At 37.9% G+C, this 19,301-nt stretch overlaps 1 protein-coding gene across 1 annotated transcript in view; it reads left to right on the forward strand.

Moving 5' to 3' along the window:
* The window catches only part of LOC124595810 (anoctamin-4), a 148,502-nt gene that overhangs the window by 74,660 nt on the left and 54,541 nt on the right, over nt 1-19,301 (forward strand). Inside the window, exon 10 of the mRNA XM_047134704.1 lies at nt 17,210-17,379. Within this exon, the coding sequence (XP_046990660.1) occupies nt 17,210-17,379 (170 nt within the window). The remainder of the gene's footprint in view (nt 1-17,209; nt 17,380-19,301) is intronic.

Here is a 19,301-nt window from a genome sequence, read left to right on the forward strand (position 1 = left end):
TACCGTCTAGTAAGTTCATCCGAAGACCAGTATCAGTTGCAAAGTGACTTAGAAAAGATTGCTGTATGGTTTGGCAGGTGGCAGTTGATGCTAAATAACGAAAAGTAAGAGGTGACCCACATGAGTTCCAAAAGAAATCCATTGGAATTCGATTACTTGATAAATAGTACAATTCTCAAGGCTATAAATTCAACTAAGTACCTGGGTGTTAAAATTACGAACAACTTCAGTTGGAAAGACCACATAGATAATATTGTGGGGAAGATGAGCCAAAGGTTGCGTTTCATTGGCAGGACACTTTGAAGATACAACAAGTCCACTAAAGAGACAGCTTACACTACACTCGTTCGTCCTCTGTTAGAATATTGCTGCGTGGTGTGGGATCCGTACCAGGTGGAATTGACGGAGGATATCGAACGGGTGCAAAAAAGGGCAGCTCATTTTGTATTATCACGTAATAGGGGAGATAGTGTGGCAGATATGATATGCGAGTTGGGATGGAAGTCATTAAAGCAAAGACATTTTTCGTCGTGGCGAGATCTATTTACGAAATTTCAGTCACCAACTTTCTCTTCCGAATGCGAAAATATTTTGTTGAGCCCAGCCTACATAGGTAGGAATGATCATCAAAATAAAATCAGAGCTCGAACAGAAAGGTTTAGGTGTTCGTTTTTCCTGCGCGCTGTTCGGGAGTGGAATGGTAGAGAGATAGTGTGATTGTGGTTCGATGAACCCCCTGCCAAGCACTTAAATGTGAACTGCAGAGTAATCATGTAGATGTAGATGTAGATGGAGCCAGTGATGACCATGTTTTGGTTAAGAGGCCAGATGAGGGCCTGCAGCCAGACTGTCTGTGTGTTGGACACACGGGATATACACCTAGAGTTATGGTCTATGGTGTGATTTTGTATGACAGTAGGAACACTCTCATGGTTATCCGACACACCCTGACTGCAAATTTGTATGTCCATCTGATGATTCGACATGTTGTGCAGCCATTCATGAACAGCGTTCCAGGGGGTATTTTCCAACAGAATAATGGTCTCCCACATACCACTATTTTAACCCAACATGCTCTACAGAGTGTAGTCGTGTTGCCTTGGCCTCCTCGATCACCAGATCTGTCAAACATATATGGGATATCATTGGACAACAACTCCAGTATCATCCACAAACGGCATTAACTGTCCCTGTATTGGCTGACCAAGTGCAGCACGCACAGAACTCCAGTTCACCCACAGACATCCTATACATATAAATCACAATGCATGTACTTTTGCATACTTACATTCAGCATTTTGGCGTTTACATCAGTTATTAATGTGCAGGCATTTCACATTTGCTATGGCTTATTTCACACTTACATTAGCCTCTGATCTTGCAATGTTAATCACTTAAATATGTTATCTATGCAAATGTATGTCTGTAATTTCATTACCCTACATTATTTTTTGGTGTTGGGATTTTTTCTATCAGTGTACACTGTACATGTAATAAACCCATCACACTTCTCTGGGGTACTCCCGAAATTATTTTTAAATCTGTCAATTTTGTTGTGTTTAGAATGTCATGTTTAGTTCAGTCTGCAAGGAAGTTCTGATTATAGTCACAAATCTGTTCCAAGTAAGCCCCTATGTTGTTCATTAAACAACAGCGTGGAAATGTCAGATGCCTTTCTGAAGTCAAGGAACATGGTATCAACATGGACATTGTTGTCAACTGCACTCTGGATTTTGGGGATGAATGGTAGAACAAACTGAGTTTTACAGGATCTCTGTGGCAAATAATTCACTATTAACAGGTCAATTCCTTGAATAATCTTTACAACCTTTTGCACCCTTGTCATTTGTAATCTTGCTAAACCAAATTGCACTTTTTGCATTCATGTCTGCTATTATCACTAAACTTTTGCTGTGAGCATAGCTATCTGCTTTTCTGACTTTTTTTGATGTATGATTTATGCAAGCTTTTATGAAAAGTATAGAAAAAGCTTTATCAGAGGGAAGATAGGCTTGAAGCTAACAACCACCCAATTTTACAAGTTTATATTTCAATTAATTCCAAGGATAATTAAGAAACTGAAAGAATCTATGTCAAATAAAAGAAATTATTGAGATAATTAAGGGAGATAAAATTTATTTGTGATAGGGGACTGGGATTTGATAGTGGGAAAAGGAAGAGAAGGAAAAATAACAGAGACCTGAAGACACAGAGTTGTTTCAGATAGATTACATAATGTAAGACAAAGATTTCAAAACCAGGTTTTAAACAGCAAGACATTTCCAGGGGCAGACACCAACCATAATTTGTTGGTTGTGGACTGCAGGTTGAAACTGAAGAGATTGCAAATAGCTAAAAACTTAAAGAGCTGGGATCAGGACAAACTGAAAGAAGCAGCAATAGTTGAGAGTTTCAGAAGCATCAGACAACAATTGACAAACAGGGGAAAGGAATAAAACATAAGACAAATGGGAAACAGGGGAAATGAATAAAATAAAAGATGAATGGATAGCTTTGGAAGATGTAATAGTGAAGGCAGCAGGGTATCAAATAGGCAAAAAAACAAAACCCACTAGGTATCCTTGGATAATGCAGAAGAGCTTCTGTGAAGTTTGGAAGGTAGGAGACGAGGTACTGGCAGAATTGAAGCTGTGAGGACAGGTTGTGAGTCATGCTCAGGTAGCTCAGACAGTAGAGCACTTGCCCGCGAAAGGCAAAGTTCCCTAGTTTGAGTCTCGGTTGAACACATAGTTTTAATCTGCCAGGAAGTTTCATATTGAATATAATTGACAAAAGGAGAAAGTGTAAAAAGGCAGCAAATGAAGCTGGCAGAACGGAATATAGGCATCTGAAAAATGAGATTGAGAGGAAGTGCAATATGCCAAAGCAGGAATGGCTAGGTGAGAAATACAAGGATCTAGAAGCAAGCATAAATAGTGGGAAGATAGATACTGCCAACCAGAAAATTAAAGAGGCCTTTGGAGTAAAGAGAAGTAGCTGTATGGAATCAAGAGCTCAGATGGCAAAGAAGGGAGAGTTGAAAGGTGGTAGGAACATATAGAGGGGCTATACAAGGGAAATCAACTTGAACACAATGTTGTGAATGAGAGGAGAAAGTAGATAGAAGTGTTAAGAGGTACAATACAGTGAGAAGAGTTTGACAGAGCTGTGAAAGGCTTTAATCAAAACAGCACCCTTGCAGTAGATGATCTTCTCTCAGAGTTATTGAGATCCTTGAGAGAGCCAGTCATGACAAAATTATTGCATCTGGTGTTCAAGATAAATGAGACAGTCAAAATACTTTCAGGCTTCAAGAAGAATAAAATAATCCCAATTCCAAAGGAGGCAGGTGCTAACAGTTGTGAATATCACCAAACTATCAGTTTAATAAGTTGTGGTTGCAAAATACTGACATGAATTATTTACAAAAGTATAGAAAAATGAGGAAGATCGGTTTGGGTTCCAGAGAAAAGTAGGCATGTGAGGTGACACTGGTCCTACAGCTTACCTTAGAAGATAAACTGATGAAAAACAAAACTGTGTTTATAACTTTCATCAGTTTAGAGAAAGCTTTTAACAATATTGATTGGCACAGACACTTTTAAATTCTGAAGGTGCCAGAGATAAAACACAGAGAGTGAAAGATTATTTACAACTTGTACAGAAGCCAGACAGCAAATGAAGAACATAGAAAAAAGCAGTGATTGAGAAGCAGGGCTGTAGCCTATCCCCAATGTTATTCAACCTGTACATTGAACAAGCAATCAAAGAAAACCTGGCCACATTTGGAAAGGGAATTAAAGTTCAAGGAAAAGATATAAATGCTCTTTGGTTTGACAATGACATGGTAATTCTATCAGAGACGGCAAAGGAGTTGGAAGAGCAGTCGAATGGAATGGATAGTGTTTTGAAAAGAGGTTATGACATGAACATCAACAAAAGTAATGGAATGTAGTTGAATTAAATCAGGTGATGCTGAAGAAAATAGGTTAGGAAATAAGACATTTAAATAGCAAATGAGTTTTGTTATTTGAGCAGCAAAATAACTGAGGATGGCTGAGGTAGAGAGGGTGTAAGATGCAGACTGGCTGTAGCACAAAAAGTGTTTTCCAAAGGAGGCAGGTGCTAACAGTTGTGAATATCACCAAACTATCAGTTTAATAAGTTGTGGTTGCAAAATACTGACATGAATTATTTACAAAAGTATAGAAAAATGAGGAAGATCGGTTTGGGTTCCAGAGAAAAGTAGGCATGTGAGGTGACACTGGTCCTACAGCTTACCTTAGAAGATAAACTGATGAAAAACAAAACTGTGTTTATAACTTTCATCAGTTTAGAGAAAGCTTTTAACAATATTGATTGGCACAGACACTTTTAAATTCTGAAGGTGCCAGAGATAAAACACAGAGAGTGAAAGATTATTTACAACTTGTACAGAAGCCAGACAGCAAATGAAGAACATAGAAAAAAGCAGTGATTGAGAAGCAGGGCTGTAGCCTATCCCCAATGTTATTCAACCTGTACATTGAACAAGCAATCAAAGAAAACCTGGCCACATTTGGAAAGGGAATTAAAGTTCAAGGAAAAGATATAAATGCTCTTTGGTTTGACAATGACATGGTAATTCTATCAGAGACGGCAAAGGAGTTGGAAGAGCAGTCGAATGGAATGGATAGTGTTTTGAAAAGAGGTTATGACATGAACATCAACAAAAGTAATGGAATGTAGTTGAATTAAATCAGGTGATGCTGAAGAAAATAGGTTAGGAAATAAGACATTTAAATAGCAAATGAGTTTTGTTATTTGAGCAGCAAAATAACTGAGGATGGCTGAGGTAGAGAGGGTGTAAGATGCAGACTGGCTGTAGCACAAAAAGTGTTTTTGAACAAGTGGAATATGTTAACATTTATTATAAGTTTAAATCTTTCCTGAAAATACAAAATGTGATCAAAAAGTAATGAGAAATTTTTAGTTTTGCTGGATTTATACACAAGTGGTTTTCAAGATTTTTTTAAAATCTTGTTGGTGCACATGCTCTTGATGTATGTTTGCATTTTTGGCTGTTTTAACTATTTAGTTTATTATTGACAGTCGAAAAGTTTTTACCTGTTGGGTGAAGTTTTACTTTCAAAACAGATAATGCAAAGGATTTGCATTAAATTTTACTAGAAAAATGGAATGAAGTGGAGTGCCACATTCTAGACATTGACTGTGGCTTTTGGTGAATCTACTATGAGTAAGATGAAGTTTGTGAATGATATGAGTGATTTGAAGAGGCTCAAGAGGACATTGAAGATGATGACTGCCCTGGATGTCATTGCACATAAATGACTGACAACTATGTGGAAGAAAAGAAGAAAATGGTCTGGAAAATCGTTGAATTACCATCAGAGAGGTTGTCGGTGATGTCAGCATGTCCTTGAGGGCAAGCATTTTGGGGGGGGGGGGGGCGTGGCGGGGGGGTGTTTTGGGCTTGAAATAAATGGGTAGCAGCAAAGTTTGTTCTGAATTTGGTGAATTTCAACCAAAAATGACATTGCATAGACATTGCTCAGGAATCACTAAATTAAGTCAACAATGATCCATCACTTCTAAAGCAGGTTATAACAGATGATGAAACATGGGTATACAGGTATAACATTAAACACAAGGCCCAAGTGTACCAATGGAAACTGTCCGTTGAGCCGAGACTGAAAAAAATTCACATGTGAAAGTTCTTCTCACTATTTTCTTTGATTACAATGGGATAGCACATCATGAATTCCTTCGTTGTGGTCATATGGTCAACAAGGAATACTATGTTGAAGCTATGTGCAGCTTGTATGTAGCAATCAAAAGAAACAACCAGAATTATGGCTGAACTACTCGAGGAAATTGCGTCATAGTAATGCTCCTGCTCACACCTTAATGCTTATTCATTGCTCTTTGTCAAAAAACAAAACCATTATGTTGCCTCAGTCACCATATTCACCAGACATGTCCCCTTGTGATTTCTTTCTATCTCAGAAATAGAGAGAAACATGAAAGGAGGTTGTTTTGCCACCATTGAGATAAATACAGAATCGCAGAAGTAGCTGAACATCATAATGAAAAGTGAGTTCTAGAAATGCTTCCAGGATTGGAAAATGCACTGGCATTATCATATTATATACATATGATGGGGATTACTTTCGAGAACACAAGTTGATGTTGATGAATAAATAAAGAATTTTTAAGAAAAACAAAAATTCCTATCACTTTTTGATCACACCTCTACTTGTCTGGAGTGTAATGTTGTACAGAAACATGAATGATAAGCAGTTCAAAAAGGAAGAGAATGCAAGCTTTCAGAAAATGGTTCCAGATCAAATAACTGATGAGGAGGCACTGAACTCAATTGGAGAAATAAGAAATTTGTGGAAAAATGTTATGAAAAGGAAAGTTGCAGCTCACCATATAGTGTAGATGCTGAAGACACATTTATGGAAAAACTTAACTCAAGGAAGGGATTAGTTTATAGGACACATTATGAGGCATTAACGGTCAGTTTTGTAATGAACAGGAGTGTGTCTATGGAGATAGACTGCAGTAGTTTTTCAGAGATGAAGAACTGGCATAGGATAGAGTAGCATGCATAGCTGCGTCAGACCAGTCTTCGAACTCGCAGTAGTGTTCTCGCTTCCTGAGCACAGGATCCTGGATTCGATTCCTGGTGGGGTCAGTAAATTTTCCTGCCTTGAGATGACTGGGTGTTGTTGTGTCGTCTTCATCATCATCATTCATCCCCATTATGGTCGGAGGAAGGCAATGGCAAACCACCTCCACTAGGACCTTGCCTGGTAAGGCAGCGTAGGTCTCCCGCGTCGCACCCCTATGCTCTGTAAAGAAGTATGGGACTCATCATCATCATCATAATATATATATATATATATATATATATATATGGTCTTTAGTCCGAAGATATATATATCTGTGTGTGTGTGTGTGTGTGTGTGTGTGTGTGTGTGTGTGTGTGTGTGTGTGTGTGTGTGAAGAGCCTCTCATTCTTTTGGTATTGAAATACAATAAATACTGGATAGTCAGTGCACACTTCAGAGATTTTATTAATCATTAAATACAATAACTGAGTTTGTATTTTCTGGTCCTAGGATGTAACTGAGGTCTGAGGAGATGTGTGTGAATTTCCCATTTTTCAGATATGTGTCATCTGTTTTTCTTAATTTGATATTGCATAGTAACCTCTCTTTGCACTGATGAGTATTATATATATAGCTATAATTAGAAATGTGTTCAAATGTAGCACAGTGGAGACATGTTCCAGGATTCAGTTTTAATTTGTCCTTGAATTTGTACCAGATCCCTCTACATGTTATGTAGATACAGATGTTCAGATATTTCAATCTTTTTGTGTAGTCCTGATCTGGACTGCAGAATCCTTTCAATATCTGTAGACAGATTACTTACCATCAGGATTAGTCTGTCACTGACTTTGTTGTGAGGAAGGTGGCTGATTGACATTTTCATACCCAACTGGTTATATTTTGAAGGGTGATGTATATGATCCTTTCATCTCTTCTTTATCTAGTTTCACATTTATTGTCTATATGTTTGTAAATAGGATCCACTGTTTCTAAATGTTGTCTAGTGTCTGACTTCATTTGTGAACTCATGTCGTTTCATATATTTGTTTCATCCTTGTTCAGTCTGTTATAATATGCATCCAGTGTACTAATTGATAGATTTTCTGTTTGTTGATCCTGTTCCACAGTAATATTGCATGTGAGTTGTTTCTTGTTATTATTATGAGCTATATCCTCTGTTTCAACATTCAACATTTCAATAATCTGTCATTATTACTACTGCTATTCAGTTTTATTAGTGAGGACATAATACGTATGTTGCCTGCGTTATTTTCTGTCATTGTTATTTTTGTGGGTTGTACAGTTCACATTTCTGGGTCTGCATTCTTATCAATTTTCACTGCAGTCTTTTGCATGACTTGACCCTTTTAGAATCTATTTGAAGTTCCTTATTCATTATTTCATCTTCCAGTTCTTCAATTCTAATAACAAGCTGGAACTGCAGCATAGCTGTTTCCTGATTTCTATGGTTAGTTTCATTGGTGTATGACCTTGCTTAATTAAGTTTTTCATGTATTCAGATAGATGTAAGAAGGTGTCATTTATTTTGCAGATAAACATATTGATCTGACTGAATTTTCTTCTCATTGTCTTTCCTAGCCAAATGCAACTGCAGAAACATTGAGTGTGTTGCATATTCTTTGCTGTTTTTATTTGTACTTTTTGTAATAGTAACATGGTTTATGTCACAGTTGCCACATATTTGGATTTGCAGTGTTTCAGTGTTTGATTAAGATCGAGTCACATAAAACATTTTGAAACCATAGTCCAGTAGCATATTCCCAAATTTTGCAATGACTTTGGAAACTTGGTGGAATCCATATCTAAGCTGATGCCCAATTTTGTAACTGAGTTTCATCTACATCTACAACTACATAGATGAAACTTCCTGGCAGATTAAAACTGCATGCCAGACCGAGACTTGAACTCGGGACCCTTACCTTTCGCAGGGAAGTGCTCCACCAACTGAGCAAGACTACATAAATATCCCAAAAGCCACCGTACAGTGCATATAGGATGGTACCTCTACATGTCATTACCTTTTCTGTTCCACTTCCAGGTAGAGTCAGGGAAAAATGACTGTCTAGATGCCTCCGTATGAGCCGTGATTTCTTGTACCTTACCTTTATGGTGCTTATGCACAATACATGTTGGCGGCAGTAGAATCGCTTGTCAGTCTGCTTCAGATGCCAATTCTCTAAGTTTTCTCAATAGTTTTTTCTTAAAAGAATATTGCCTTCCCTCCAGAGACTCCTATTTGTGTTCCTGAAGCATCTCCATAACACTTACGCATAGCTTGAATCTACCTGTAACAAATCTAGAGCCCGCCTCTGAATTGCTTTGATGTATTCATTCAGCCCAACCTGGTACAGATCCCAGACACTTGAACAGCGTCATATATGCAGTCTCCTTTACAGGTGAACCACTCTTTCCTAAAATTCTCCCAATAAACCGAAGTCGACCATTCACCTTCCCTACCACAGTTCTCACACGCTCCTTCCACATGATATTGCTTTGCATCATTATGCGCAGGTATTTAAATGACTTGGCAGTGTCAAGCAGGTCACTAATAATACTGTATGTGAACATTACAGGTTTGATCTTCCTAGTCATCCACATTAACTTACATTTTTCCACACTTAGGGCTAACTGCCATTCATCAGACCAACTGTAAATTGTGTCTAAGTTTTCTTGTATCTTCCCAGAGTCACTCAACTTCAACACCTTAATGTACACCACGTCATCATCAGTAAACAACCACAGATTGCTGCCTACCCTGTCCACAAAATCGTTTATGTATATAGAGAACAACAGCAGTCCTATCACACTTCCCAGGGGAACTCCTGATGATACCCTTGTCTCTGATGAACACTCACCATTGAGGACAACGTACTGGTTTCTATTATTTAAGAAGTCTTCAAGCCACTCACATATCTGTGAACTTATTCCATATGCTCATATTTTTGTTAATGCCTGCAATGGGGCACAGTGTCAAATGCTTTCTGTAAGTCTAGAAATATGGAATCTACCTGTTGTCCTTCATTCATAATCCTCAGTATATCATGTAAGAAAAGTGCAAGCTGAATTTTGCACAAGTGATGCTTTCTAAACCATGGTGATTTTTTACACAAGCTTCTCAGTCTCAAGAAATTTTATTGTATTCGAACCGAGAATATGTTCAAGGGTTTTGCATCAGACAGATGTTGGGGATATTGGTGTGTAATTTTGCATGTCCATTCTTTTATCCTTTTATATACTGGAGTCACCTGCACTTTTTTCTAGTCACTTGTGCTGGGCAACAGATTCACAATAAATGAAAGCTAGGTAATGGGCCAATGCCATAGAGCACTCTTTGTAAAATTGAACTGGGATGCCATCTGGACCTGGTCATTTATTTGCTTTCAAATCTTCCAGTTGTTTCTCTACACCAGATAAGCTTATTACTATGTTGTGCATATGGGAGTCTGTCTGATGGTCAAATGACAGTATGTTTGCACAATGCTCCTGTGTGCATGATTTCTCAAACGTGAAATTTAAAACTTCAGCTTTTGTTTTGCTATCCAGACTGGTCAACAAGGGACTAAATGGAAGCCTTAGACCCACTTAGCGATTTTACGTACAACCAGAATTTTCTCTGGTTCTCTGCCAGATCTTTTGCTAAGGTGTGATGGTGGTAGTTGTATGCTTTGCACTTGGATCTTTTCACAGATGCATGAATCTCTACTAATCTTTGCTTGTTGTCATATATGTGTCCTCTTTTTAACCTAGAGTGCAATAGCCTCTGCTTCCTCAGCATTCACCAAATTTTGTTATTAAGCCATGGTGGGTCTTTTCCATTCTTTATCCACTTACTATGAACATAGCTCTCCAGACCACAATTTACAGTGTGCTTAAACTTTGTCCATAATTCCTCGACATCCATCTTACTGAACTAAGTGATACCAATTCACCATCTAAGTGAGATGTTAATAATTGCTTATCTGCTCTACCAAGCAGAAATAATCTCCCAGTCTTCTTGACTGATTTATTAACTTTTGCAACCATAGTTGATATAATGACATCATGATTGCTAATCCCCATTTCTATACTGACATTGTCAATAAGGTCCAGCCTTTTTGTAGCTACAAGCTCTAAGATATTTCAATTGCATGTGGGCTGCGAAGCTAGCTGCTCAAGACAATTTTCAGAAAACATGTTCAAAAGTATTTTGCATGACTGGCTGTCTATACCCCCTGCAATGAATCCGTAGACATCCCAATCTATACTCGGCACATTAAAGTTGCCTGCAACTAGTATTGCATTATCTGGGTACTTACACACTATTGACAGTAGACTTTCTTTGAATGACTCTAGAACTGTCACAGCAGAATTGGATAGCTGGTAAAAACATCCAACAATTAACTTGATTTCACCTACACCTGTTATACATGACCAGATGACTTCACTGTCACACTCAACTTTGAACTCAGTAGAGACAATATTTTTGTCTACTGCAATGAACACTCCCCCTTCTATGACCTGTAATCTGTCTTTCCAATATATGTTCCATGCTTCACTAAATATCTTATCCTTTCCTCTTTGGGTTTCAGCCAGCTCTTGGTCCCAAGAATACTTTGAGTGCCAGAACTTTCCTGGAGGGCAGTAAATTAGGGAACTTTATTATGAGTGCTTTGACAGTTTACTGATAAAATTGTGACACTCGAAGTATCTTATTCTGAACGCCATTTGACTTCCCTTGCTGCCTATCGACTGTTGAGTGTTCATTAGAGCACCTCAAACTACTCTCTAACCTAAAAAATCCTCATGTGCACTCCACAAGTACTCTGCTACCCAAGTGGCTGCTTCCTTTGTGTAGTGCACCCCTGACCTATTAAGAGGAGTCCTAAAAACCCCCATATGATAACACTGGTCCAAAAATCTGTGGCCAAGACCGTCACAGAGGCAAAGAAGCCATTGTTTGAGATCCTCCACTTGGCTCCAAACCAAAGGACCCTAATCAACTCTGGGAACAATGCTGAAAATTGTGAGTGCAACTTGCACCCTGCCCAATAGCCAGCAGTCTCCACTACCTCTGCCAACCACCTGTATGAACTGATGATTACCTCAGAACCCGTGTGACAGGCATCGTTGGTGCTGACATGAGCCACAACATGCAGATGACTGCAACCTGCACTCTCGACAGCCACAGGCAAGGGCCCCTTCACATCTTGGATGAGGCCCCCAAGCAGACATACTGACTGCACATTCCTTTCTTTCCAGCGCTGAACACTACCTGCCTAAGGGGCTCTGTAACACACCTAATATTCGAGCTCCCAATAATTAATAAACCCCTCCCCCCATGTGCCTGCTTGGACTGTGCTGAAGGTGCGGTCACCTGTCCACTCACAGGGTGAATGGGTGAGGCCAGGTGGCCATTCTCCACATTGGCACTCTGCCTCGAGCGACACGAATGTGTTACCACCCGCCACTCACCCTGCTGTGAGGGCTGATCCCCCATGTTGGGTAAACTAGGAGGTGCTGCGGAAGCAGAGCCCATGGGCAAAACAAGCAACACCTGAGTTGTTCCATGTGATGTGCCACATTCTCCATCACTGCTACACTCAGAGGCAACACCCTGAAGATGACTGACTGTAGCCAAAAGCACATTCAGCTGTTCATGAACTTCCGCCGACTCCTCCTGCATCGCCATGCACCGTGCACACATCCTAGCAAAACTAATTAAAGAAATTATTTACAAAAGCAGATAATCCAAGATGTGCAACTTGCTACTCTGCCAATATGTCACCTATGGAAGCTGATGTGTTAATGAGCTATGTACCTGGCTTTCCAATGAGCAACTATTGCACTTCAGACTGAATCAATTTACACTTACAAAAATGCGAGATGAAACCTCTTATGCAGAGAAATACGAATGAAATTTAATGAATATACTATGTGGAAAACACAGAAAAAGATAAACACTTAACTTGCTGCTCTGTAGTTGTACTCATATATCAGCCTATTGTATTCAGTTTGTAAAAGTCTTCTAATAGTCACCCATCTGTGGTTTTTTTTAGCAGATGTCTTTTGTTTTTTGGTAGCTCTCATTTTACATTTGAAATTGAGTCTGCCAATGATTTTTCATTAATTTTCCTGATTACAGCATCTTTTTATATTTTTATTGTTCAATCTAATGACTTTTTAATCTTAAGAGTGTCATTTACAGGGTTAATTAATTTGGTAAGTTTGTCCTTAACAATCTTTCCATCCTTGTTGTCTGTTGGCATATTGTAGCTTATGCTACTATTTCCAGCTGAAGCAGATGCAGTGCCTGTGAAACAGCCAGTCTTGTAGTCTGTATTATTTTTGTTTTCTTGTTTGGGCCTATCATTTTCCTTTTAAATCATTTTGGTTTTCATTGGGCATGGCAGTAGGAATGAGAGAGGAAAGGGCTAATCCACATTAAATTTCAGATGGTAATAACAAATACTCTGTTCATTAATCACAAGGGGAAGAGGTCTACTTGGAAAATATTTTAAGACATGTAAAGATTCCAGCTGAATTACATCATAGTCAGACAGGGATTCCGAAATCAGATATTGCATTGTAAAGAACATCCAGGTACAGCTATATACTCAGATTACATTTTAGTAATAATGAAGAGCAAACTGAAGTTTAAGAGACTAGTCACAAAGAATAAATGTGGAAGGAAAAGGGACACTGAAGTACTGAGGATGAGACACATATGAAGCTCACGAAGGTTGTGGCTACAGTGGTAAGGAATACTGGTAGGCAGTTGAGTTAAAAGGGCTGGACACCTCTATAAAGGACAATCATAAATTCTGGACAGACAACACATATAGAAGGAAGGTAACTATGAAGAGACCTTGGATACAGAAGAAATATTCAAGTGGTCAAGGAGAAAAGGAAGTACAAAAATGTTCAGGGAAGGAAAGGAATACAGCAATATAAATTCCTTGAGAATGAAATAAAGTGAAGTGTAGAGCAGACAGTGGCTGCAAGAAAAATGTGAAGAAAGCAATCATTGGAATGACTGATTCAGCATATAGAAAAGTCAAAACAACCTTTAATGAAATTAAAAGCAATGGTGGTAACATTAAGAGTACACAGGAATTCCACTGTTGAACACAGAGGAAAGAGTGGATAGGTGGAAAGAGTATGTTGAAGGCCTCTTTGAAGGGTAGGACTTGTCTGATTATGTGATAGAAGAAAAAATTGGAGTCCATAGGGGATTCAGTGCTAGAGTTTTTGAAAAAATACCCACACAATCTTGAAGGTAGCAAGGGCAGGTAAGAATGAGAACTATCGTACAGTCAACTTGACAGCTCATGCATCCAAATTTCTGACAAGAATAATATACAGGAGAATAGAAAAGAAAATTGAAGATCTGTTAGATGATTGGTTGGGCTTTTGGGAAGGTAAGGGCTGTAGTGGGGCAGTTCTGACTTTGTAGTTGCTAATGAAAGCAAGACTCAAGGAAAATCAAGACACGTTCCAAGGATTTGTTGACCAGGAAAAAGTGTTCGACAAAGTAAAACTGTGCAAGATGTTCAAAATTCTGACAAAAAATAGAGGTAAGCTATAGGGAAAGATGGGTTATATACAATATGTAAAAGAGCCAAGAGGGAACAATTAGACTGGAAGACCAAGAACAAAGTTCTTGGGTTATACAGGTTGTAAGAGAGGAGTGCAGTCTTCTGCCCCTACGGGAAAGAAATGTTTAAGACTGGAATTAAAATTCAGGGTGAAAATATATCAGTGATAAGATTCTTTGATGACATTACTGTCCTCAGTTAAAATGAAGAATTACAGGATCTGTTGAATGGAATGAAGAATCTAGTAAGTGCATATGACCTGACAAGCCTGTCTGAAAAGTTCTTGACCTCACCCAGAGATGACAGTACTACTTGCATGATTTTCTTTCCCTCCTTAAATTGGTACATGTGTTAGTAGATGCCCATAAAATTGCAAGTCGATCCAGGCAGCAGTTGACTGTAGGCAGTCATTTGAAGTAGTTGTGGTGTGCAATTTGTTGAAAATTGAAAAAATTAAGTATTGTGCAATGATAAAATTCTTCATAAAAGAAGGTTTAATGCTGATCAAAATTCATTTATGGTTTTTAAATTTGTATGACAGCTCATTACTTTCAATTTACACCATGAAAAAATGGGCTGCTGAGTTCAAATGTGGCTGTGAAAGTGTCCAAGATGTTCCACATGAAGGACGTCCAAAAAGTGCAAGCACCCCGGATATCCTCAATGAAGTGCATGATATGATTTTGGAAGATCAGCATATAAAGGTGTGTGAAAGTGCTAATGCTCTAAGGATATCAAAGGAATATGTTGGTCACACATTGCAGAAGAAATTGAACATGAGAAAGCTTTGCACAAGATGAGTGCCATGTGTGCTCACTGTGGATCACTAACGCATTCGCATGATACTTTCCGAAAAGTGCTTTGTGAGTTGTAAGAAAAATGAAAGTGACTTTTTTCATTGATACATGAGTGGATGAAACACAGATTCACCCTACACAACTGAATACAAACAGGAGTCTCTGCAGTGAATAGAAGTTGCTTTTTCAGCTGTAAAGAAGGTACTGATAGTACCATTGGTGGGGAAGATCATGGTGTCACTGTTTTGGGATGTGAAAGGAATTTTGTTGATTGACTATCCTGAAAAAGGTAAAACCATAACTAAAGAATACTACTCTCAACTTCTTACAAAATTGGACACAAGCATTCATGAAAACATACACGGTTTATAGAAGAAAAATATCATCTTCCATCAGGACACTGCACTCGCCCACAAAAGTGTCTTGGAAGTGGAAAATTGAGGGGTTTGAGCTACAATGTGCTGGAATATCCACCTTATGTCCCAAATATGGCTCCCTTAGACTTCCATCTGTTCTCAAAACTGAAGAAATTCCTCACTGGTCACTGCTTTTCTTACAGTAGAAACCATCGCAGCTGTATGTGTCCCCCCTTTGGTTTTTATCTGCTCCGTAGATTTTTGGCTCGCCTGATTTTGGAATGGGGGACTGATGACCTTCGCTGTTTAGTCCCCCTTAAACATACCAACAACCACCACCACCAGCTGTATGTGGGTACTTTACAGCACTAGCAGAGGAATGTTACAGAGAAGGGACAATGGCATTGGAACACCAATGGATGAAATGTATTGATATTAGAGGTTATGTTGAAAAAGAAAACTTCTTTGAAAGTTTAAATTATTGTTTTCACTATCAGGCCAAGAACTTTTCATACCACTTTCATAAACCAGAAAAAGAAAAAAGTAATGAGAAGAATCAGAAATGAGAATAATGAGAAACTTAACATCGTAATTGGTGATCATGAAAATTTCTATACAAATTTCTTTACAATTTTGGAGCAAGAATACCACCAGTATTACTGACGATAAGTTGTTGAACAATAGATACATACAATAGAAAGGAATTTATGTGTTTGTTAAAACCATTTTCATGTGAATCAGCAGAAGTACAGAAAGGATCATGAATGTTATGAAGAAACCACAACCTTACAACCAGCCCCCCGTAAGTGACTTCCATGCTCCTCTCTATGTTCAGCTCCACAATTTAATCTGAAGATAAACCAGTTCTAACAGCAGCTTCATATCAAAGAACTTTCGTTGCCTAGATGTGTATAAAAGCAGAAAGAAAGTGGAAGAAAAGCATTTTTAAAGGAAACTACATACATTAACAGTCACATTCATTGTGTTCAACAACTGGTAAGTAAATATGTTGTTGGACCAAGAATAATTCACACAATACAGATCTCTGAGAAATATATAAGTTGCTGGAATTCTGTGGTGTGTACCATGTGTTTCATTGTAAATCTCTTTCCCAATGTTTTGTTGACATTTCTCTTTCATTTGTTATATTATGCATCTCTTTCTGTTGCTATGAATTCCTACTGAGCTGTTTATTTGTGACTGGAAATTTATCAGTACTGACATCACGTTTCTCTTCATGTGTGGGCTGTATGACTACGGCCTCATTTTATCTCTTCCTTATCTCATTTTCCTCTTTAAGGTCCAAATTAATAAATTAGTGTTTACCTGCTCAGACAGCATAATGTGCAGCACACTAACTTGTGAGACAGGTAGGTAAGCCAGACACAGATTGAACCCATGCAACAGATTAACAACTTTGGGCTGGTACACTGGGCTGCCTGAATGTGGTCTGTGGGCAGTTTCTCATAGGCAAATGTTGAACTTGTCCCCATATTCTGCCTTTGAGAATGTGAGACACAAACTGTTAAAATATGATAAAATACAAAAGAAGATTTACATGAGTCACAGACAGGCAGGGCACACAGCTACCCTTCCTTAGGTTACCTTGAAGACTGTGACATTAGAAAGGGCATCTAGCCATGGATTTGATCCAGGTCTTTCTTTTCTCCCTGTCTTGCAAGGTAGACTGCTGTGTGTTATATTATATGAGCAGATACTATTAATTATTGTTTTTACTACACCAAAATTAAATTTATAATTTTATCAATAAATGTATATTTGTCAGATATCTTTAGATGAAAAGAAATGAAATGTCCAATATTAAAAATGTTTTATTCCAGGGGCGCTTTTATAAATACCCTGGTGACAAAGAAGCACGCCGTGATGCATTTCAAAGACTTACACTGGATGTTTGTGACCCAGCAGGCTGCCTATCTGAGCTCTGCATACAGCTGGCCATCATCATGATTGGCAAGCAGTGTTTCAACAACTTCCTTGAGATCTTCTTACCGTAAGAGATTAACATATTTAGTCAATAATGCCACGTAATTTTATAATACTACTGTTTATATACTGCTTGAGCAATTGAGATACACTGGTTTCTATAATAGAGCAAATATTATTTTAAAAAAACAAAGCAATTACTTCATAAACTGAGTATGTTACTAACAGATAACTGCTGCACAGAACTACAGCATGCAAACCAGCTGTAATCAACTCATATCATCTACACTTTGCAAACAATTGCACATTTGAGAGTTGATCAGTATTTATTTCTGTGACTAAGAGATGAGCCACCTGGGATGATCAAACCAGTCAAATGACATCAAAGCATTATTTACTTGAGAAACTGCAAGGAAGAGTCATTTACAGACTGGAAACAGTAAAAGCTTAGACAGAAATGGCTAAGCGATTAAATGTTCATCTTTGTGTTCTTCACAGACAGAAAACAAGTTCTAATACGCAGATTCAATAACTGGAAAGTACAGCTAAGGCCTTCAACATGCAATAACAATCAAAATTTACTATTAGGCACTTTAAAAAATGGGAGAACACAATTCCATCACAGCTACAATCTGTCCGTGTTCTGGTCACTTATAGGGGGACATCATTAAATCCCATGAACAGAATGCTTTATGAAAGTGGTATGTAAGCAAGGAAATCTTTGAAATGTGTATTTAAATATAGAAGCACTGCACTGCACATGACAAAATGCTGACTCAACTGAAAAAGTATAGAGGATCATTCTCCGCATTCACTCGGTATAACTTGCATTTTGACGGTAAATGTTTGTTGACTTGTGTGAAATAAGATCCACTATAAAACGTCTTGAAAAGTGATGCCATTAAGCAAGACAGTATCTGTGTGGGGGTTTGTGTAATGCTTGGCAAAGTCTAAAGGTGGCCTTTACCCAAAAGTGGATGTCAAATGGCTAACTGATGATTCAGTAGTATTATTATTATTACAAAACATGCCACTATCCAATACTTTGTAAGTCTTGTGTTGGCAGTAACTTGTACAGACCAATTTGTTGTCTAGCCATTTGCAGCTACTGCGATAGATACCACATTGCCCCATTTATAGTTATGTAATTCCAATCTGATCCAACACACCTTAAGTCAAACAATGTATGTATGCAGAAGAGGAGATTACCAACTGGGACAGTGCACCTAAAGGTAATAAAGTGATTATTCAGCAGAAGCAGGCTATAAGAATAGTGATTATTTGACAGAAGCAAGCTGTAAGAATATTGTGTAAAATTAATAGCTATACATATTGCAGAAGCTTTTTTCAAGGTTCATGGAATTCTTATACTCCCTATCCAACATATTTATTTTGCAATAGTTTTTGTTGCTAATAATGAAAATCTGCTTCAGCTGAATTGTGATTTACACTGTAACAATACTAGAGACAAAAATACAGTAATTTCCATGTAGACTTTTCCTCCTTGTCTAGGGTTCAGAAATGACATATATAATCTGGTGAGAAAATAGTCAACAAAGTCCTATCAAGTATATAGCAAGAACCTGGGAAGCCAAATTAATTTAAAGACAATTAACAACATACCTAATTAGCCACCCTTTCCACAAAATTATCTAAATATCTATATTCAAATACTGAAAAGTTCCGTTAGCTACATGGCAAGTGGCAGTGTTTGTTGCAAAGCTGTGTGACAAGTATTAATGTTGTACAATAGGTCTCATTGGTTACAGATGTAGATAAATATTTAGTCCTTGAGTGGCATGCCATTTTTTATAACACAAGTGGACATACGGCGTACATTGCACACATTTACAGAACAGCTGTCTTCGTTATCAATGTAAATATTTATGAGGATTATCATAGTTTAATCTTAGTTTAATAACTTAATAGTAAAATAAACTTACATTATATGAACTAAATCACTGTGTAATTAAACAATAACATAATAAA

The sequence above is a fragment of the Schistocerca americana genome, chromosome 2 (genome assembly GCF_021461395.2).
Source record: "Schistocerca americana isolate TAMUIC-IGC-003095 chromosome 2, iqSchAmer2.1, whole genome shotgun sequence".
In the NCBI taxonomy this organism is placed as follows: Eukaryota; Metazoa; Arthropoda; class Insecta; order Orthoptera; family Acrididae; genus Schistocerca; species Schistocerca americana.